Source organism: Pyrus communis, chromosome 12 (genome assembly GCF_963583255.1).
Source record: "Pyrus communis chromosome 12, drPyrComm1.1, whole genome shotgun sequence".
Lineage (NCBI taxonomy): Eukaryota > Viridiplantae > Streptophyta > Magnoliopsida > Rosales > Rosaceae > Pyrus > Pyrus communis.
In genome coordinates this window covers 25,008,991-25,031,099 of record NC_084814.1, presented here as the reverse complement: position 1 = coordinate 25,031,099, position 22,109 = coordinate 25,008,991, and the positions used below count along the sequence as shown (strand labels likewise).

The window sequence follows — 22,109 nt, the reverse complement described above, 5'->3', positions numbered from 1 at the left end:
TTCTAGAAAATAAAGTTCCGTCATTTCAATTTCCGTCATTTTAAAATTCTTTAGTAACAATAAATTTCTTCATCCAAACATAATATTAGTGACAATATATATTTACATGTAAATAGCTAATAAATTGATATATATTAATCTGATGGCCTGATATCATCTTGCCGTCGGAGCCGGTGAAGGAGTAATTGGGGTATCAGCCCCACCAGAAACACCTGGTGTTAGTGAACTCTTGACCTTATTCGGAATAGGGAGGAGGATGTGGGCTTGGCAATATGTGATTTCCTTCTGTTCTCTGCAGCCTCATGTCTGCAAAATTTTCTATATATACATTATACAGTCAGTAAAATTGGATCCCAGCTAGTGCATACATACATATATATATATATATATATAAGGGTTCTCCAAACACGCGTATGAATAAGAATATACGAAACGAAAATACCAACCTGCATTAGCCTGCACACTCAGTTGCATAGCCAAATTAGTGGTTAGCAAAGCAATAAGCAAAATGAAACGAAAGAAAGAAGAGACTCGCATATCTCTTATTGTTCGTTAATTTCTTCGCTCTTGTCAATCCCCCACTTCTTTAATATATACTCTTACTGATCAGTCATGACTCATGAACTACCAGCTAGCTACATTGCAAAACTTTAATTTGATGAAAGCCCAAAACAATATTTTACAAATGCCTTGCAGTTCACATGTCAATACTTAGTTCTACAACAAAACATACAGTATATCTCTAAGGGTGACTTTGAAATATTCTTCCTTCTATGTTATATGTGATGTCTCCATCACAGTTGATATGTACACCTTTTTTATTTTTATGCATATATGTAGATTGGGACTTGGGGGAAAAAACTCAAATTGCATATACACAACCGATGATTGAATAGTTTGTGAAGAAATAAAAATAATTAAAGAAAAAGACTTCTTAAAAACGGATTGGCCAAGATCTCTGACAAGAAAGTCAACAAGGGAAACCGCGTACTAACAAAAGGAAATAAGATTAAAGGAAAATATCACAGACCAAATTATGAAAACTGTGTGGTAATCAAATTATTATTGCAAGCTTGAGAGTGGCTGAATTGACCCATCAAAATAAACACAATAGAGATTAGCAATTAGCAATGTTGGTGCTGCATGCAGGTATTGCAGACATTTTCAATTAGTTACTTACTGCATCTCAATAGGCAGTTGAGAATTTGTGACATTATACGAGAAAGCACAAAGGCATTGAATTGCAGCAAGAGATGCAAATCGGAATCTTGTAAACGAACCTTTATTTGCCCAAGATAACCCTATTCACAACATCAACTGGCAAAGCATAAGCTGGATCTAGGGCCTTCACCCCGGGATATTCAAGAAGGGAAAGTCCTGCATCAACCTTAATTAATCAATACCCTGTAAGCATGAGACTCAACTAAGAACATAAATCATCTCATATAATCACTTTGAAATTTTATCCCAACTATAAGCATATCCTAGCAACCCGTCTGGATGAAGTTGGAAGCTCAGAAGCTCCAACTGCACATCAATTATAATCATCCAGAAAGGTTACAATGTAAAAGGTGCCAAATAATTAGGCGAAGAAATGAGGAAAACAAACAAAGGTGACGCCAAAGCTTATATACCGGCTACACCAAAGTATGTGTGGTAGACATCAACAGCATCGTCTGGTCTGTCAGAAATTCCTCCATTTTCAATGTCCTGCAATATTCAGTGATTACCCAAAACATCCCAGATAAATTGGTTGTTACATGAATAGCATTTGAATTACGAAAATAAGATAACAGGGATAATCCAAATGTACATATAGCTTGTTAGGGTAATCTAACCTGGCAGTCTAAAATGAACTTGACAAGCTTTTCCTTATCAATCCAATGAACTCTGTCAATCATGACCAAACTAGAAAGAACCCACCATGAGTAGCAGACCTGAAACGAAGTGTAAATGCAGTAAGGATGAGTACAAGTTTGCTTACTGAACAAAATTGTTTCAATTAAAAAAATTTAAAACCCACATCAGGAAGTTTCTCTGGACGGCCATTAAGGCCTCCAGGTTTAGCTTTTGATTTGATAAGAATGTCTCCAGAATTAACTTGCCGCTCACATAACCACCACCCAAGAAGATCTTTGTCAATATGATGTAGAGAACCCGTAATAGCAAGAGCACCCACACAACAGAAAACTGCAGTCGGCATGGGCAGATCAAAGTTTAAGTGAGTCTAATTTAGGCATCCAGATAGTATAACTAAATAAACATGCCATTGCTGGATCAATTGTGGATGGTTTAAGCAAAATTAAGAATATTTTCCTAGATTTGGGAGTTTGACTGATAATTCCATTAAAGACCAGTCATTCTTGGATTGCATCTCTTCTCAGACCACGCAAGTTATATTGATGATCAATTCCATTGGGACAGATGAAATGCAAGAATGATTGCTATTTCTGTTGAAGAGAGAAAAAGGAAACAACTAATCAGAAACAAAAACTTCTCACAGATACTATAGGGTAAATAACATACTTTGACCTGCATGAGACTCCGCACCAGGTGTGCATCCAAATCCGCCATCATGATTTTTACAACTTACAATGTAGTTCACGGCCTTCTCCACATTGATTTTGTCCAATCGATGTAGTAGCGCAAGACACAATATAGCAATGTAAGAAAACCTAAAAGAAATAGAATTGCTTACTTTCTCTTTCGTTTCAAGAAACAGAAAACAATTTGTTACTAAATCATGTTTCGAATAAAGAGCTGGTAACTTCAACAAATACGAGATGCAAAGGAAATTGGAAACGACTACCTTGTATCAATTTCACCCCACATGTCCCCGGAAAATGATCCATCTTCGTTTTGCAGTGCAGCAACATCTGAGTTGAATATTAAGTTTAACAAAATTTGCTTATTTCTCTTTGATTTAATTTGTTTGTCTAATCAATAAATGCCAAAATACTACAAATTGAGCTATAAGCAGCCGCTTTACACAAGAATTACCGATTATTTGGTACACCAGCATTCACCAAATGAAAATGCATACATTACGAAATGAAGATTCATTTCAAATTTTACAAACAGATGTGCTAAAAGGATACAACTTGCAACCTTGTCAACATCCAGAACATCAATCTTGTTAAACAGGGCCAAGACCTGCACAGCGCTTAAGGTATATAGTACATGTGGATCGTGCCCAATGTTACCGCCAAACCCACCTACATGTACGAAGCTGTATCAAGTCATCATTTGGTCTCGAACTCAAAATCAACAAACAACCAATAACGAACAAAATTCAGTTAGTGTTTTTGAGCTAAGAAATGTATACAATGTAACAACCTGAGTCATGCTGGCACTGTAGTACCCACGAAACAATCTCATCGACATCGACAACCTCAATCTTTCCGAGAAGATCCAGAGTTGTCAAACCCCAGTATGCCCCATTCATTCTTAGATGCTCCATTGCCACAGCCTCCAAAGAGTCCTTCTTCTGAGTACAGTATCACCATGTTAGTATTATACATACATTATATATATAACAAACATACTTTTATATGTATTTATACATATGTGTGTGGGAAAAGGAAACGTTTTTTTTTATTGAATTTTGATTAAAAATCAGACCTTTTCGACTGAGAGAATGAATTGAACATGTTTCTCAGCTGCCAGCTCTCCCATCTGTTAATAAACATCTCAAAATTAAGCAAAGCTATGAAATTTAGTAAATTGGTAATGGGGGCATGCTAATACTAATTAAAAACAAGATTAATCAATCTAAACCCAAGAAATATGAAGTTTAATAAGCAATATTAATGTTAAATTCAAGTACAAGAAAAATGGAATTCAATGAAATAAGTGTCAGCTAACACACGAAACAATTACCAATGGAAATAAAATTACCTGGTCTTGGAAAACCCGATTCAGCTAATAAGAAGAAGAAGACGAAGATCGATTAGGATGCAGGAGGAGGAAGAGACGACTGGAGAGGAAACGAGTAACGAAAGCAGGGAGTGCACGGGGAAGAGATGTGGGCTGGGCTACTGCGGCGTGGGATTTTGGACTTAAAGAGGGACTCGTGCGAATTTGTGGTTTTGTGGGCTGACTAATAGTGTGCAGCATATTACGGCCTGTTTGAGACGGCTTCAAGATATGGTTACAAATGCACTTTGACAAACTTGAGCACTTTTCAGTTTTGACTACGTTGATAGATTAATATAGAAGCGATTCTAGTAATAGAAGCGTATTCTGGATATATAAGGCTCGTTTGGAAGTACTTTTTAATGGTTGAAAGTGCTTTTGAGAAAAATATTTTTGAGTTCCAAAAGCAATTGAACTGCTTCTTGCAAGAAGCACCCGTTATATGCTTATAGTATGAAGTGCTTCTAGTATGAAGCACTTTAAGTGCTTTTCCAGGTTTCACTTACATTTTGTCTAAGGACTAATCTCAAAAACATTTTCACCAAAAAGCGTGCAACTATTTTAAAATCACTTCCAAACAACTTTTAAGTGCTTTTTCATAAAACACTTGAACTTTTAATGAAAAAGTTTGTCCCATAAAACCGGTTCAAGCAAAAATGCTTGTAAGCAGAAGTACTTTCTATGTCAGTATCTCAAACCAGCCCTACGTATCAATCTCTAGTATGTTTCTTTTGGATCACATTTTATCTAGCATTTTTTTGTTGCAAACTTTATAGTCTTGGTATACTTGATTCAATTAAAATATATGATTGTGGGATGCATGAATGCTCGAAGAACTCAAGGCCTCTGAGATCTCAGGGACGACTATGTTTTGAATGTTCTTCCTTACAATTATACATATATGCAATATGGTATGATCCCGTCCCTTTCACCGCGTGTGTTCATCATACTTGCTGGATATATATGTATATGTATATATACGTACGTTACGTGTAAAAGCAATTTTTTAAAATACTGATAAGTAAAAGAAAAAAGGAAATCTGAAGCAGAAGAAGACGGCACTTGGTTAGCTGATCCGTGACAAGAAAATCAGCAAGGAAACTGCGTTTATTAATAAAAGCAAATAAAACGGAAAAGCTACAATTCATGCATGGCAATCTTATCCCCTTATTCCAACTTATTAATCTTTAATGAACCAAGCAACTAAGCTTAATCACTACTTATTCGTTGCATTTGGCGCTTAAAGCCTAGCAATTAGAAAATTAATTAATGTTGTGAAGAAATTCAGGCAAAATTGTCGTTGTTTGGGATTGGAAGCCGTGGAGGAGGAGGAGGAGTGCCAGCCGGAGGCGGTTGTTCAACAGGAGGATCAGGAGCAGGTACCCTCATGACCGGCTGTTGGTTTGCAGTGGTGATTTTGGACTCAAATTAACGAGGTGGTGACCGCCGTTCTCTCAGTTCCCTAATTATATTCATGTCGTGATGATCTGCATCACCATGCAACACTTCAATATAAAAATAAATAAATAAAACTTGTATGGATAGAGTAGATCATATATTTTACCTGAAAACAATTTTTGCACTCTCATTTTTTCTCCCACACCGAAAAAAGAGAAAGTAATGGAGTGCGAAAATTATGACCATTATCATTTATACCTGCTGCTGTGATCAAACCTAGCTGCAGAGTGAACATGGCAGCTGCAACTAGAAGATGTAAGATATTTTTTGGAAAGCACAAGTGTTCGTTGGACAAAAGCAAGTTGATTTTAAAATAAAATTGATTTTGATCACCAAAACGTTGACAACAGTCTTGATGAATCTCAGAATTTGGTCCTGCGTTTCTGCTCACATGGTATATTACATACAAAAGGTAAATTATATATTTACCTATACACAAGGACAAAACTTTAGAGAAAATGTTTGTTTGAAAATCATCAGGCCAAGTGTACATGTAATGTAATTGTAATTAGTCGCTGATTTTCAGAAAGTTTATCAAAAAGAATCAACATGATGTTGGATTTATTGGAGTGCTAATTAGAATTTCATGAACATAAATATATGCAAAATACATAATTAAGTAAAACATCACTAATCTAATACAAGAGCCCTAATCCAAATCAACATACCCACAAACTAAAACTTGTCCTTAATTTGATTAAGTAGAACTTTTAACGACTTCGGAGCTGAGAAGTGAGGACTACGGAGCATTTATAAGTAGGAATTTCCACCGTTCAACTGCACAACATGTTCAGCAAACCTATACATTAATCCCACATAAGCATCTCTACACCTTTTCAGAAGCACGATCGACGACATTTTCTTCTGTGGCAGTTTCGATATCCCTCTCCTCTTTGTGTACTTGAAGTTGAGATCACTGATTTGTCCTTGTCTCAACACAACTGCACTCTTCTCATTGTCCTCTTCCTCATCATAAGCCGTTACAAAATTGTCTAGTCTGTGGTAAGGGCATCCCTTAGAACTAGACGAAGATATCCTCCTTTGGTAGCTGTACCACTCCATGCTAGCTTGCCTAAACTTCGTCTTTCCGCGGTTGATATGAGGGTGTGAGAGACGGAGAGGGATATAATTCAAGGCCAAGATAGACCTGTAAAACAAGGCAAATGGAGTTGAATGACTCGTGTAAGTCATAATTAAAAAAGTAGGTTTGATTGGATTAGAAATAGACCAAAAAGATTATTAAAGATGAGTAAATATTAAGTTGTGCAATTCATATCCATCTAGAAAACTTGTTGAAGAAACCAAAGTGAGTAGCAGTAGTCATGCAGGAATTGTGAATGAACACGATGTTAGGCAATGTAAATAAATTGGAGGAACTTAAAGTCAGCAGTTAGCCACGCAGAGCATGTGATGTGAGTTGGGCAGTTGCTTTCCATTATATATGTGTACTTACCAATCAGCATCCACCGTGTTTTGGAAGATTTGGTTTAGCCACAAGTAATAAATTGGTTTGGCGGATAAGGCAGTTTAATCACCATTTTACACTTGAACTCGATCGAATCTATTTTCTTATAAATTAAATGTTAAAGAAAGTAAAATGTCCACTACTAATTATACATATAATTCTTTGTGATAAAATTTCACACATGTTGTAATCTCGCATTTTATTGCCGAATTTTTAACTTGTCCTATTACCGTATGAAAGAAATTAAACATCATCTTTCAAAAACAAAAGAAAAAGCATCCTATCTTGCAATATTGCTCATCGTGTTTCCAAAAAAAATAAAAAATCGCAAGAACTCAATAATTTTTAAAACTTCTTTTCCAAATTATAAAAGCACCCCAGTAAATTGAAAATATTCGTGATGCACTCCTCGCTTTTCTCCTTTCACAATATCTTGGGGAAGACGGAGTCTTAGAGAAACTTTTTCTCTGGGAAGTTGTTTTCCGTACATATACAGAAGGAGACAAATTATTCTTCAGCTTGATTGTAAAAACTTTATATATTGCTTTCAAGCTAAGAACTGGGAAGCATTAGTCTTCTGATACAAGTGAACATTATATGCCATTATTCAAGTGCATAACACGTCCAGCAAAACAAAGCATCATTTCCACATAAGCATTTCTAAACTTTTTCAAGAGCATTATCGACGATTTCACCTTTATTTGTAGCATCGGGGTCACTCGAATTTTCCCAAACTTAAGACGTTTCCCCATTGAAACCATCGCGTTTTGCCCATTAGTAACCGCATTTCTTAGTCTGCGGTAACGCCTTCTCCTCCTGTACCTCTTCATGTTTCCCCAGAATAAGGTCCTCTGCATTTTTTTTCTGAGAGAGAGAGAGAGAGAGAGAGAGAGCTACATATGGCAAGGCAATAGATATACATGTACATATATATAGTATGTGATGAAGATGAAGATGACATGAAGGTATTTATGTCACAGACAAATAAGGTAAGGGGTTTAAATTATTGAAGGAATTTATGAGAGCACGCAGTTCAGCAACTGTAATGATGTAAATGGAGCTCTCTACTTGGGGTTGGCAGCAATCACCAATTAACAACCAACTGTTCCATTTAACGCCACATTTTTATTTGTTTTCTCTGACTTTGAGAGTTTTTTTTTTTTTCTTCTAATTTCTTCTCATAGGCTCATAGTCAAGAACTTCACATGTCAAAGCACCGACATATTTATTCATTGTTTTCTTTGACTTTAAGAGTTTTTTTTTTCTCCTTCTAATTTCTTCTCATAGGCTCATAGTCAAGAACTTCACATGTCAAAGTACCAACATATTTATTCACCAAAAGAAAAAAAGACTAACAGACTTATATGAAAAGAGAAACACATTGCAATATTTAGAATAAAAACACCAAGACTTAGACCATGTTTGTGATTGCTTTTGAAGAGAGTAAATGCGTTTTTCTTTGTGATTGCTTTTGAAGAGAGTAAATGCGTTTTTCTTCCAAGTAACCGTTTCTCACGTTTGACAAAAGTGTAATATTAGGGAGACTAAATTTGTAAATTAAATTGTGTAAACTAAACGACATGTAAATTAATGATTAAATTATTACTTAAACGTTGATAAACGTGCTCATTTCTATTGGTGGCACATCATTTAGTTTGTAAATTTTGTCTACAAATTTTGTTTCCCTAGCATTATCCTTGACAAAAACTTAAAACTTTTTCTAAGTCATAAAAGTGCTTTATGGATAACCACTTGCTAATTGTTTCTTCAAGAAGCTATTCCAATTGTTTTTTTTCAGGACGCAGCTGGATGTTTAATAAAAAATTTAACGTGTATCTAAAAGAATGCTTATCAACATAAATGCTTCTTGTATAACCATTCACCAACGAACAAATCCTTAGAAAGTTCAGACTCGTGACTGTTGATGAACTTGGAAAGCAAGACATTGTAAAATTTTCATTGAATAAAGAATGATGTTAGGAGCTACACATACAATATGGAGTCGTTGAATGAAGTCCCGCGTCGCGTATTATATATATACGCATACACCTTCTATATGATTTCTATTTAACATACAAACTCAACTCAGTATCTTTTCCTTCTTCCAGTAATTAGTGGACTGGCGGACTCGAATCTTGGGGACTCAAGTCTAGAATCTCGATATCTGTTCCTCGCATCCGAAGAGAGTTGACCCTCGTGGGCGGAGACACGGACTCGCCAACATTCCTCCTCTCTGCAGCCAGCATGTGGAAATACGCATGTTTGTAAACATGAAAATTAGGTCAGCATTGCTATCAGTTGATGAAAACAAACATATTTACATAAGATGACGGACACACCATCCCGCTGGTTTGGGAGAGGGAAGGACTGCAAGTAACAAATTGAAGCTATGCCAATTCCTGTGCTTAAACAAATTGAACGTTCCAAAAGATGGATTAACATCTTTTTGTTAGAGTATTGATGTTTAATTGAGTTTTTATGCGAGGAAGAAAAGTGAGTGAATAAAGAAAGATACAGTATGAAGAAACGATGCTCTGCTCACTCTCAAAGTCTGAGAGTAGATGCTTTTTCATATATATCACTCTAAAAAACATGCACAAAGGCATGAGTACATAACTGATAGCCTTAGCTGGATACACACAACCAACAATACAATCTCAGCCTTACACTTGTCATAATCTAAGACTAAGTGAATACACAATTAGAAACAAGGCTTATTTACTTTAAGTTTACTTAGCTCACAGCTTATACACTAATACTCCCCTTTAAGCTTTGAGCTGATACAACTCCAAGCTTGTCTCTGAGATAGTTGAATCTCTCTTTTGGTAAAGCCTTGGTAAAAATGTCTGCTACTTGTTCTTTGGTTGGACAGTATACCAAATCAACAATTCCCTGCTGCAAGGCATCCTTTATGAAGTGATATCTTCTGTCAATGTGCTTAGTCCTTTGGTGAAACACCGGATTTTTAGTTATTGAGATTGCAGACGTATTGTCACACTGTAAGGGAGTTGCCTCAGCTTGTAATTCTCCAAAATCTTCAAGAACAAACCTGATCCATATAGCTTGAGATGTTGCTTCGGCAGCACTTATATATTCAACCTCTTCTGTGGATAGTGCAACACAATTTTGTTTCACAGAAGCCCATGAGAACACTCCACTGCCAAAAGAAAACGTATAGCCTGAGGTACTCTTGCTGTCATCTATTGATCCTCCCCAATCACTATCACAGAAACCAACCAAAACTGCCTTCTTGCCTTTCATATAATGCAAACCATAGTCCAGTGTTCCTTTGATATATCTGAGCACTCTCTTAGCTATCCCATAGTGCTTGTTAGAAGGGCCATGCATATATCTAGCTAACAAACTAGCTGCATACATCACATCTGGTCTTGTAGCAGTAAGATACAATAAACTGCCTACAAGTTTTCTGTATTTCTCTTCATCTGCTGCACCACTTCCATCTTCTTTACTTAACTTTTCAGTAGCCACAAAAGGAATAGAGACAGATTTACATTCTTTCAATCCAAACTTATCCAACAGAGAAGAGGCATACTTCTTTTGATGAATGAAGATGCTAGATTCTGTTTGAATCACCCCCATCCCCAGAAAATGGTGAAGAAGACCCAAGTCTGACATCTCATACTTCTCCTTCATATCATCTTTGAACTCATCCAGCATATCTTGATTGTTTCCAGTATACACAATATCATCCACATATATGGAAACTATTAGTATATCCTTTTCTCCCATTGTCTTAGTGTAGAGAGTTGCTTCACTTAAGCTTTTCTCAAACCCACACTTAGCAAAATAGCTGTCAATCTCTCCATACCAGGCCCTAGGCGCCTGTTTCAAGCCATAAAGAGCCTTGTGCAGCTTGTAAACCTTATCTTCCTTGCCACTAATCACAAACCCTTCAGGTTGATCAACATATACTTCTTCCTGCAATATTCCATTTAAGAAAGCAGACTTAACGTCTAATTGAAATAGGTTCCAGCTTCTGTGTGCAGCAAGTGCAATTAGTGTTCTGATGGTGTCCAATCTGGCAACTGGAGCAAACGTCTCATTGTAATCAAGTCCTGGTTTCTGCACATATCCTTTAGCAACCAGCCTTGCCTTGTTCTTTTGTACTGAGCCATCCAAATTTAGTTTGGTTTTGAACACCCATTTCACACCAATAACCTGCTTATCACTTGGTCTGTCTACAAGCTTCCAAGTCTCATTTTTCTCAATCATGGACAATTCTTCTTTCATAGCTTTTATCCAAGCTTTATCTTGTGCAGCTTCCTCATACTTCTCTGGCTCCACAATACAAAGATTGCATTGTGCTAGGATATCACTGATATTTCTCCATTGAATTGGTGTATGGTCATATGGACTAGTGATCTCAACAGTTTCAGAGACATCTCTATCTTGTTCTCCCATTTGATTACTGTCTACTATTTCTGTCACTTCTTGTAGACTGAAATCATTCACAGTCCTATACTGATCTTAAATGTTAGTTATTGCAATAGACTTCTCTGAATTCTTCTTCCAATTCCAAGACATAGTTTCATCGAAGACCACATCCCTTGATAGAATTAACTTCCTTGAACATGGATCAAATACTCTGTACCCTTTCTCACAAGTTGCATAACCCACAAACACACCTTTGACAGACTTTGCATCAAGCTTTTGTCTTCTTTTAGCTGGTACATGAACATAACAGAGTGATCCAAACACCTTTAAGTGACCAATTCCTGGTTTTCTCCCACTATAGGCTTCAAAATGAGTCATGTTCTCAAGAGCTTTTGTAGGCGATCTGTTCAGAATATAAACAGCTGTATGTACAGCTTCTGCCCACAGAAAGTATGGCATGCTTTTATCATGAAGCATTGCCTTAGCCATCTCTACAACTGTTCTATTCTTTCTCTCCACTACTCCGTTTTGATGTGGAGTATAAGCAATGGATAACTGTCTTTGTATGCCTTCAGATTCCAACAACTTGCTGAATTCAGTTGAGAGAAATTCTCCCCCTCTGTCACTTCTTAGACATTTCACTTTAAATCCACATTGTAACTCCACCATTGTTTTGAACTTTCTAAAACAGATTAGTGCCTCAGACTTATGTCGTAGGAAATAAACCCATGACATTCTTATGTGATCATCAATAAACAACATGAAATATTTATTCCCAGCAATTGATTCATTATTCATGGGACCACACAAATCTGTGTGTATCAATTCTAGAGGATTCTTGGCTCTCCAAGCTTGTCCTTTTGGAAACCAATCTCTGTGTTGTTTTCCCATTTGACATCCTGCACACACACCATCAACATTTTCAAGGTGCGGAAGACCATGCACCATTTCTTTTTCTCTAAGCTGCTTGAGGCTTCTAAGATTTAGGTGTCCTAGTCTCTTGTGCCAAGTCCAGGTACATTCAGCTACACTAGTTTTCAATGCAACTTGATCAGTTTGCATTAAAAACAAAGGGTAGCACCTATTACTTTTCATCTTAACCTTGATAACCAGACAATCAAGTGAAGGACCATCAAAGATACAACACTCTCTTCCACCAAATAGCAAATAATATCCATGTTCGTCCATCTGTCCCACACTCAACAGATTTTCCTTCAAACCAGGTAGAAACATGACTTCCTTGATGCATTTACTACCACAATTTGTATCAATCATAAGTGGACCTATTCCAGCAACATCTACCAGATTTCCAGTGGGCATTTGTACCTTTCCAGTGACATTTGTCCTTACATCCCTAAGTAGCTCAGCATTTCCAGTCATGTGGTTACTACAACCACTATCAATGTACCAGTTTTCATTCACCTTGACCTCAGTAATTGCACTGTTAGCATAAAAAAGATTACCTGTCACTTCTGCCTGATTAGCACAGTTTGCCTTCTGAACAACCTTGCCTGCTGTACATTCTCTAGCCCAATGTCCAAACCTATCACAGTTGTGACATTTGGATTGCCCCTTGTATCGACATTCTCCAAAGTGAAACTTAGAGCACACTTTACACTGTGGTTTAACTATATCTTGCTTCATGAATCCTGAAGAAGATGAATTCTGTGCAGAATTAGTAAATGATTTCTGTTGGAACTTAGGCTTAGACTCCCATTTCTTGCCTTTATAATTCCAGTTTTTCTGAGATCTGGATGAACTAGAGTATGCACTACTCTTGTTTTGTTCCTTTGGATTCACAGAAAGTGAAGAGAATGCTTTCTCAGATGCATCAACAGTATGCAAATCAAACCGTTGTTCTTGGCTTTTCAAAATTGCTACAACTTCCTGCAATTCTACAGTCTCCAATCATTTTGTATTTTCAATGACTAGACATATGGGATCATATGGTTTACTAAGACTAATCAGAACTTTCTGTACAAGCCTTTCATTAGACAGAATCTCACCAAACGTTTTCATCTGATTAATCAATTCATTTAGCCTAGTAAGATATCCAGACAGAGTTTCATCATCGCGTATCCTAGCATACTCAAATTCACGTCTCAGATTTTGTAGTTTCACAGATCTCACATGATCACCACCATGATACTCGCCATATAACAGATCCCAAGCCATCTTCGCAGAATCTGCATTAGCAATCCTAGGAAATATCTGATCTGAGACTGCGTTCTGAATAATACCCAGAGCTTTTGCATCTTGCATATATGCTGCGACCATTTTCTCATCGTCTTCTTCTTCCTCTGAGCTTCCTTCAGCCTTCTTCTTCTTCTTTGTTTCTGAGATCGTAATCCCTTTTTCAACTAATTTCCATAACCCATGAGATTTGAAGATCGTCACCATCTTGATTCTCCAGAACTCGTAGTTCTCACCGGAGAAGATCGGAGTTCTCACCTCAGAACTTCCAGATCCAGCCATCTTCGAGCTTTGATGATGCGAATACAAATCGAAATCGAGTTTTGTAAATTTCCGGCAACGTCACCCAACCCGGAACAAGTTCGAGTATAGCTCGATTGGTTTTACGCCCAGATCTCAAACAATCGATCCTGGCTCTGATACCATGTTAGAGTATTGATGTTTAATTGAGTTTTTATGCGAGGAAGAAAAGTGAGTGAATAAAGAAAGATACAGTATGAAGAAACGATGCTCTGCTCACTCTCAAAGTCTGAGAGTAGATGCTTTTTCATATATATCACTCTAAAAAACATGCACAAAGGCATGAGTACATAACTGATAGCCTTAAAGTTAAAGTAAATAAGCCTTGTTTCTAAGTGAATACACAATTAGAAACACAGCTTATTTACTTTAACTTTACTTAGCTCACAGCTTATACACTAATACTTTTAACTTTCTACATTATGTTTTGCATACAGTGGAAGATCAAGGAACTGAAAATTGTATCATTGCATTTAGTAGCAAACCTATAAGACCTCCTGCGAAGACATCCTGCCAATGATGCCAGTAGTCATCCACACGAGAGATTCCCACGAGAGCAGCACAGAGTAACGGAAGAATAACAATACAGAGCTTTGCGGAATGGCCTCTACGATCAAACACTTTGATCTTCCCGGACAAATACCATGCAAGAAAACCAAGACCTGCAAATGAAACTGCACAATTGACAATTGCAAACTGAATTAGGCGTTGTCTTCTTCAGCTGCATAGCCTTAAAAATGCAAAAAGCACAGAAAGAGACTGATGATTTGATACCTGAAGTATGTCCACTAGGAAAGCTTTTATGTCCTTCCTTTATAATCTTCTTCTCTCCAGTGCAGACACAATTGTTAGTGGCAGGATCATATATCTGTAAACGTGATTGACAAAGAGTTCAGCATAATGCAGGACAAGTCCTTACTCTTACAACCAAAGAAAAGTTGTCACCTACACCTATTCCATTAGGGAAACACCGCCAGAAGAAGTTTGGACGCGGGCGGCCAACAGCATCCTTGATTGCATCCGTTATTACAAGAGTTATGAGAACAGAATAGAAAAGACCTATAAGTTGAAAAAGTAATCATCAACCTACAAAAAGAAAAGGGTTGTGCGGAAATCATTTTCCAAACAAAAACCGAGTATACAGGAAGCCTATAAGGACACAGGCAGTACCCAAAATGGCATGGTGCAAATCATAAACATCCTTTCTGCAAATGTAGTACACGAGAAAGATGGCGACAGGCAAGAGTACGGCGTAAATCTAGATGCAGGAAGTGAAGATATAGTCAAGTAAAGTATTCAGTATTCTATGTAAGATAGAAAGAAAAGAGCTGGTGAGAAACTGATACATACTGGAACGGCCCAGAAAGGAATGGTGTCTTTCTGAAAACGGTATTTGAGATCAGTCATCATTTCTTTGCCAACGAAACGATGAAAAGGCTCTATAAGATTCAAAGTTAGATCAACTGCCGCGAGAAGCAGAAGAATTAACGAGTCATACTAGTGCACTTTAGGCATTTTGACTCCATGAGATCTTAATGTGTGAGATCCTAGCTGCATCTCTGGCATCTTCTTTCCAACTGGAGTGCGAAACCAATTCAAAATGATCTTCCGGAAAGGAGTGAGCTACACGGCCAGTTTGAAGAGAAGAATAGGCACAATTGAAGAATCAAATGTCATTAGCTCAACTGTTTTCTTTCTCCCAAAGATAAGGAACTGAAAATGACACATTTGAAGGATCATATGAACCTAGTAAGTTGTCCAATCCAATTTAATCCTTGGTACCAAACGAGGACTAAGAATGATTTTTGAGCTTGTTAGTGTGACAACGATATCAATGACATGAAAATACCAATCCATTTTTGGCAAAAATTTGATGCTCAAGCTAGGTTTCATGAAAACTATCTGATTAAAGTTTCACAATAACAATTTGTGGTTCAATTCAAACTGCCAGGTAAAATTCTTATTAATCAAAGAACGTGAAGCCTACTTTTTCACAAAACACAATTCTTGAAGATATGCATGAACCCTAGTTTTCATACGACGTATCATATTTTCCTAATAAACACTGTCCTATATACATTGGATATAGAGAGATTGGGAGAGATTATAGAGAACTGTGAAGAAGAAAAGCTCCCCAAGCCTCGGGCTCCCTCATCAATGGCGCGATTCAAACAGAAAGAAAGGGAGAGAGAAGGGCGGGCGGACGGCCGGGGTCTGTCAAAAAATAGAAAATAAACCTAGTTTATCTTATTATCTTAACATTTTGTTCAAATGATAACTTCAGTCCTCATCCTTCTCCTTCATTTAATTTCATTTGCTATAAAGTTTATTTTCTTTTTTGTTGTTGTTGGATAATCTCCCTTGAATATGCATTAATAAAATAAGCCAAATGTATTGTCGAAGAAATTTTGTTTACAAATAAAAGTATAGCAGATGAGATTAATATCAGTACTCCTATTACGGAGTCGACTAACTTAAACTTGAATGCAAAAGAAGATACATGGCTCTAACTGACTTAATCCACATTTCATATCCGCCTTTTGTGAGTTTTATTAATTACCACATGATTTTTTCCGTGTATATATAGGTTTGACATAGATAATTTCTTCTAAATAACGTAATTGTATTAATTTTTCCCTTGGGAAATGTCCGCTTAATCAAATTTGAAAACCATCGAGTTGATCAAGTTCTCCATAATTCTCACCCATTGCTACCTCGTGTATAATCTGTTATTTCAAGTACCATGAATAAGTGGCAGATTCAAGAAATATTATTTGGGAGTCAGTAAGAATAGTGCGTAAATTGGCGTTTCATCGAACTTTGGTAAGCCTGAGGTTGTTTGCCAAGTTATATTGCATGCATGTTGACAAATGTCAACATTTCTCGAGTGAGCATGTCAACTGATGTCAGTAACTTTTGAGCAAGCATGTCAACAAATGCTAACCTATGCCCAGTGAGCTTATCACCATATGCCCATAACACATACTAAGGCATGAGGCTAGCAGCTACCCAATCAGTGTCCATAGAGGTAATTCGTCCAGCAATTAGAGGGCAGCTTTCAAGGGTATCTTGGATTTTCGAAGGATAACACCTAGCTCTTCCATAAAGAATTTATGAGCTTGGGAATTATTTAGGAAAACTCAACTCACATTCTTGTATTAAATTTGCTCAAAACAATATAATATAGAAGTTATGACAGTAATTGCACACTGGAAAGGCCTCTGATTTCCTTAATGAGTAATGTTATTCATACCATGTTTTTGTACTACATTTTCATACCATCTTAGGTGGCATTTGATGTGGATAGCCACATTATTTGAATTAATCAGATTTTTAAATTTAGTTCATTATTTAATAAACTAATAATTAAGATAAACTAGTTAATTAAATGATGATTGTGGTATACGATGAGTCTTTCTCCTTCCTTTCCTTGGGTTTTGCAAATTTTTCAAATGATGTGGTTGTCCACATCAGACGTAGCTCTAAGGTGGTATAAAAATATGGTATGAATAACATTACTCTTCCTTAACCCAACACAATGGATACATGACATTTGACAATGGACACACTACTGCAGACAATTTTTCACATTAGTTTGCTAAAGAGAAATATTACAATCTAAAGAAAAAGGGATACTAGTACTAGTCAAAGTGAATCTAGTTTCTTGTAACAAGCTAGCGAAAGAACTTTCATGCAACGATGATGTTGCAAGTAATTGATATCTTAAGTAATCAATCATGTTAAAGTTGGTTGGTGAATCAAATTAATGAATTTTTTTTTTAATTCTATCTTTGTTTCTTTCACATGATGGCGTCATGTACGAAAATCAGTATCCACAACATTACGTGAAAGATATGATAGATTGTCATCGTATTATCTTTGGTATAAACTTCTCTCCTATGATAAGTATATGTAATTCATATATATATTGAGATTTAATATTGTCCACACTCCACACCACATTGTTCTCCTATATTTGCTCTCTCGTGTTTTGATATTGCGTTACAGCATTCTCGTATCTGAAGGAGAAGCAAAAGGAGCAAATCATTTTAAAGCGAAAGAAAAGGGTTTTGATTTCATCAAATCAAATTATATAGATCCAAATCTAATCCCACAACTACCAAGGGTTTATAAACTTAGAATAAATCGTGCACAAGTACCTACGAAATGTGCATGTGATTGATCCGTTTCTCTGTAAAGTTCATGTGCTTCAGTGAATGGGCTACGCGTCAAAATTTCAACTCTCTCCACGCACAATTGAGATATAGATGTATTATCCACACATCATTTTTTACTTCTTACATACTCTTTATTAATTTTTATCATTTAATATTTTTCAATTCATCTGATCTGACGGCCGAAATTAGAAGGGTATGTGAAAAGTAAAAAGTGGTCTATGGATATCACATTCCTTGAGATCTTCGTTGTGTCTGAAGCTGACAAACTCGAAGATTTCAGAACACTCATTTTAAATCTTACATTCATTATTAGCTCATTTTACTGATCCACCTCATACGATCAAAAGTCTTTCTCTCTCTTCAACGACAAGAATCTCTATGTCTTTGGACTCCGACTCCGCCAATGTAAATTCCAGAGAGGACCTCGGCTCTTCCACGCGTGCATAGGAGCAATATATTGCATTTTCTTTTTGTTTTTTCTTCAGATTTAATTTTAATTTGACCAAACTGGACCTTCATTTGGTTGGTTAACACAACTTTTGTGTTGCATCTACCAAATTTACTAATTACCTATATAATTGTATTTGCAGAGATAAAACCCATTTACTTGGTTTAATCCCATGAATGGTGTATAATTAAAGAGTAATGCTATTCATACCGTGTTTTTATATCACATTTACGGTCACATCATTTAAATTAATCAGATTTTTAAATTTAATTCATTATTTAATAAACTAATAATTAAGAAAAACTAGTTAATTTAATGATGATTGTGGTATACGAGGAGTCTTTCTCCTTCATTTCCTTGAGTTTTGCAAATTTTTCAAATAATGTGGCTGTCTACATTAGATGTCATCTAAGGTGGTATAGAAATGTAATATAAAAATACGATATAAATAACATTACTCATAATTAAGGGTTCTCCCTTTTGTCTTTGAAGTCACTTTTGTTAGAAGCAAAACATAAGGGACAGATCATGTAACCAGCCGAAGGCAGGGGACAAATCAAGCATTTCATTGAATTTATACTCAAAGGTGATCAAGAGACGTGACTTAGACTAGGTTGTGAGAATAGTGTGTTCATTCTTTTACACTCGAGTTTAAATTTTTTTCTGTAAATTTAATAGTTTAGGTTGGTTTATAAAGATAATGTGCCTGTCAAAGTCCTTAAATCGAGTTCAAATCTTTCTTACAGTAAATTGAAGGACTCAGAATAATGTGTTCAACCGTCGTACTCAAAATCCAAATATTTTTCCTATAATCAATCTTTCATGTTAATTTGTCAAAATAGTGTGTTTGCATTGGAGTTCAAGTCTCTCTCCTCTTATATAATAGTATAATACCCTAACTTAAAGGAACTCTCAAAGTGAAATAGACAACACATAACATACCTCAAGAAGCACAAAGACTCTCTTTACCTGTTCAATATCAAGTCAAAAGCAGAATAAGAGGCGCCAACGTTCAAAAAGCACAAACAAAAAGCCCCAAACTTTCATTCGCACGGCCACAACCAAATGGATCCACCGCCACTACCGCCTCTCCCCACCACAGTCACCACCACCGCAACTACGGCAGCCACTAGCATGCAACTCAATTACCCCGACTCCGTGGACTCCTCCCCTCGCTCCCGCAATGCCGACACCTGGGACGACCCTCTCCCTCAAGTCCCCGGCGCCAAGCTCCGCCTCATGTGCAGCTACGGCGGCCACATCATCCCCCGCCCCCATGACAAGACCCTCTGCTACATCGGTGGCGAAACCCGCATTATTGTCGCCGAGCGCCACTCCACCCTCTCCGACCTCTGTTCCCGCCTCTCCCGAACGCTCCTCAACGGCCGCCCCTTCTCCCTCAAGTACCAGCTCCCTAACGAAGACCTCGACTCCCTCATCTCCGTCACCACCGATGAAGATCTCGACAACATGGTCGAAGAATACGACCGCACCGCCTCCGCCTCCCCCTACAAACCCTCCCGCCTCCGACTGTTCCTCTTCTTCGTGAAACCCGAAACCGCCGCGTCGATGGGTGTTCTGCTCGACGACGCAAAGTCCGATTCTTGGTTCGTCGACGCGCTGAACGGGTCGGGTCCTCCGAGGAACCTGTCGGATTCTGCCACCATGGATTGCTTACTGACGAGGAGTGAGAATTCTTGCAATGATTTGGAGGCGCAAGGCGACTTCTTCGGAGACAACAACAAACAGGGCAACCGCGTCGTGATGAAAAATGTTGATAATGTGGTTGTCCATGATGTTCATTCGATCAGTCAAGAGTCCCCATTTGTCGAGAACAGTACTTCGTCATGCGGGTCATCTACTTCGTCGCCTTGCTTGTCGAATTTACCTCCGATTCGGGTTCGAATGGACGAAAATGGGGCAAGATTGATGCAGGGTGGTAACAGGGGTGTTGGGATTGAGGAGCAGTTTGCTCAGATAAGTACTAGCTATGCTGCTGTTGTTGCTGCTCCGCCGCCAATAGTGGCGATTTCGGGTGCTTTGCCGCCATCTGGGGGTCATATGATGAATGCTTCTGGTGTTTCTGGAGAAAATGTGAACAGGGTAGATGATGAAAGATCATTGGATCAGAGTATGCCGGTCGGACTTCGTAAGCCTCCCCTGCCATTGCCATTGCAGCCCTTGCAAGTTAATAAGGCTGGTGGCGGCGGCGGCGGAGGTTATAGTTTGCCTTCACCGGACTCAGTTACAAGGTACGTGCTTTCAATGTTTGTATCAAATATTTTTTTTTGCAAATGTGGGTTAGTTCAGTGTGCCCGCTTTTTGCAGCTGAGTTTGAATTCTCGGAAATATTAGTGTAGTTTACAATATTGTTTTTAAAAACAAAAAAGATGATAGTTTATATTTGATAGTAATTGCCATGAGTATGAACATGTGCCTCTCAACATTTAGATGTAAAGCTTGATGAGCGATTTTACTTTAATACCGAGAAATTTAGGATCCAACCAACAACAACAACTAAGTTTTATCCCATTAAGTAGGGTCGGCTTTCTTTTAGATGAGGGAAACGTCTATCGTATGCTGTTTCCACGACTCAAACCTTTGGGTCACCAAAGAGCAATATTTCTGTTGTGCCAAGGCTTGCCCTCAAATTTTAGTATCCAACCAATTTTCTAATTTTGTTTTACACAAGCGATATTGGGAGGGGGTTATCAAACTGGAGAATTGAGTATAGGGGCAAATGCTCTTCCTAACTGAGTTACAAGTCAGTTGCGTTTTTCCAATTTTTGTTTTTAGAGTTTGGAGATAATAGTTGGATAAAAATGGGTTATATTGTTTGTCCAAATTGTCCAGTGATAGTAGCATTACATCTGCCAACTCTCTCTCCAAACCAATGTACTACCAAGAGCAGATTCAAGCTGCAAACAGGGACAACATCAGAGGTCCTGCTAGCCCTAATACACCCGGCGATGCTTCCGATCCAGGATCTCAAAATCAAGTTCAGCAAGTTCAGGATTCCGGGTACGCTATCCCTCCACAATCAGATCAACAGCAGCAGCAGCAGCAACTACAACTTCAACAGCAGCAGCAGCAGCAACAACAATTTGTCCATGCCAGCACACATTACATGCACCATCCCGCTGCAGGCCAAGTGCCAATGCAATCTTACTACACAATGTATGCGCCGCCATCACAGCAACAGCCTCACCACCAAATGGATCACCAGCAGTATCCAGTCTATTTGATGCCTGTTGCGCAGTCACAACAATCCTACAATATCCCTATGCAACCTAACATGGTTGACACGAGCGTGGTTGCCTCAAGCCGCTTAACATCCCCAAATCCTGGTTCTGCCGTCTACAAGGACAGTAATATCCCACCCGTTTATCCCACAATGACGGCTTCGCCTGAAGTGTCTGCAAGTGTTTACAAAACGGCTGGGCCACAAACTCCAACATTAGTCCAAGTTCCTTCTAACCAATACCAGCAGCAATATGCGGGGTTCTCTCAAATGCATCACCATCCTTCTCAGTCCATTGCCATGCCTCCGTCTGCAACTGCTAATTACTCTTACGAATACGCCAATCCTCAACATGAACAAGTGTTCTACACACAGCATCAGGTCGCCCCATTGCCTCCCCAATACCAGTCTATGACTCCTGCAGCAGCGGCCTCAGCAGTGGCACTGTCCGAAGAATCGAAACAGCAGCTACCGGCATATTCAGCAGATCAGAACCACACAACCATAATTCATTAG

The 22,109-nt window shown here is 37.9% G+C and overlaps 2 protein-coding genes and 1 pseudogene across 3 annotated transcripts; 1 reads left to right on the top strand and 2 right to left on the bottom strand.

Annotated features, from left to right (window-relative positions):
* On the bottom strand, positions 1–4,029 carry LOC137710522 (geranylgeranyl transferase type-2 subunit beta 1-like). Of its 2 annotated transcripts, none has more exons than XM_068449565.1 (11): positions 3,898–4,029; positions 3,622–3,675; positions 3,337–3,487; positions 3,099–3,215; positions 2,810–2,876; positions 2,527–2,675; positions 2,024–2,190; positions 1,839–1,937; positions 1,635–1,710; positions 1,281–1,377; positions 1–318 (listed from the first exon to the last, which is right to left on the bottom strand). In XM_068449565.1, exons 2-10 carry the CDS (start codon positions 3,673–3,675, stop codon positions 1,283–1,285), a joined length of 975 nt encoding a protein of 324 aa, XP_068305666.1. In that variant the 5' UTR covers positions 3,898–4,029; the 3' UTR covers positions 1–318; positions 1,281–1,282. The 2 variants fall into 2 exon arrangements, with proteins under 2 accessions (XP_068305666.1, XP_068305667.1); XM_068449566.1 differs by having other exon boundaries at positions 1–306.
* Positions 4,030–8,949: 4,920 nt separating this feature from the next.
* LOC137710242 (lipid phosphate phosphatase 2-like) lies at positions 8,950–15,292 on the bottom strand (annotated as a pseudogene).
* A 4,125-nt stretch (positions 15,293–19,417) lies between these two features.
* LOC137710241 (RAF-like serine/threonine-protein kinase PRAF) lies at positions 19,418–22,109 on the top strand. Its single transcript, XM_068449173.1, has 2 exons — positions 19,418–20,604; positions 21,206–22,109. The coding sequence occupies exons 1-2, from the start codon at positions 19,418–19,420 to the stop codon at positions 22,107–22,109; spliced, it is 2,091 nt and encodes a 696-aa protein (XP_068305274.1).

What these genes read in the sequence shown, in the direction of transcription:
- LOC137710522 (XM_068449565.1), bottom strand. Translation starts at nt 3,675, where the DNA reads ATGGGAGAGCTGGCAGCTGAGAAACATGTTCAATTCATTCTCTCAGTC. An exon ending in ACAGTGCCAGCATGACTCAG is followed by an intron (nt 3,216 to 3,336) that starts GTTGTTACATTG and finishes TCGTACATGTAG; the next exon opens with GTGGGTTTGGCGGTAACATT. An exon ending in AGTTCATTTTAGACTGCCAG is followed by an intron (nt 1,711 to 1,838) that starts GTTAGATTACCC and finishes TGAATATTGCAG; the next exon opens with GACATTGAAAATGGAGGAAT.
- LOC137710241 (XM_068449173.1), top strand. Translation starts at nt 19,418, where the DNA reads ATGGATCCACCGCCACTACCGCCTCTCCCCACCACAGTCACCACCACC. An exon ending in TCACCGGACTCAGTTACAAG is followed by an intron (nt 20,605 to 21,205) that starts GTACGTGCTTTC and finishes CAAATTGTCCAG; the next exon opens with TGATAGTAGCATTACATCTG.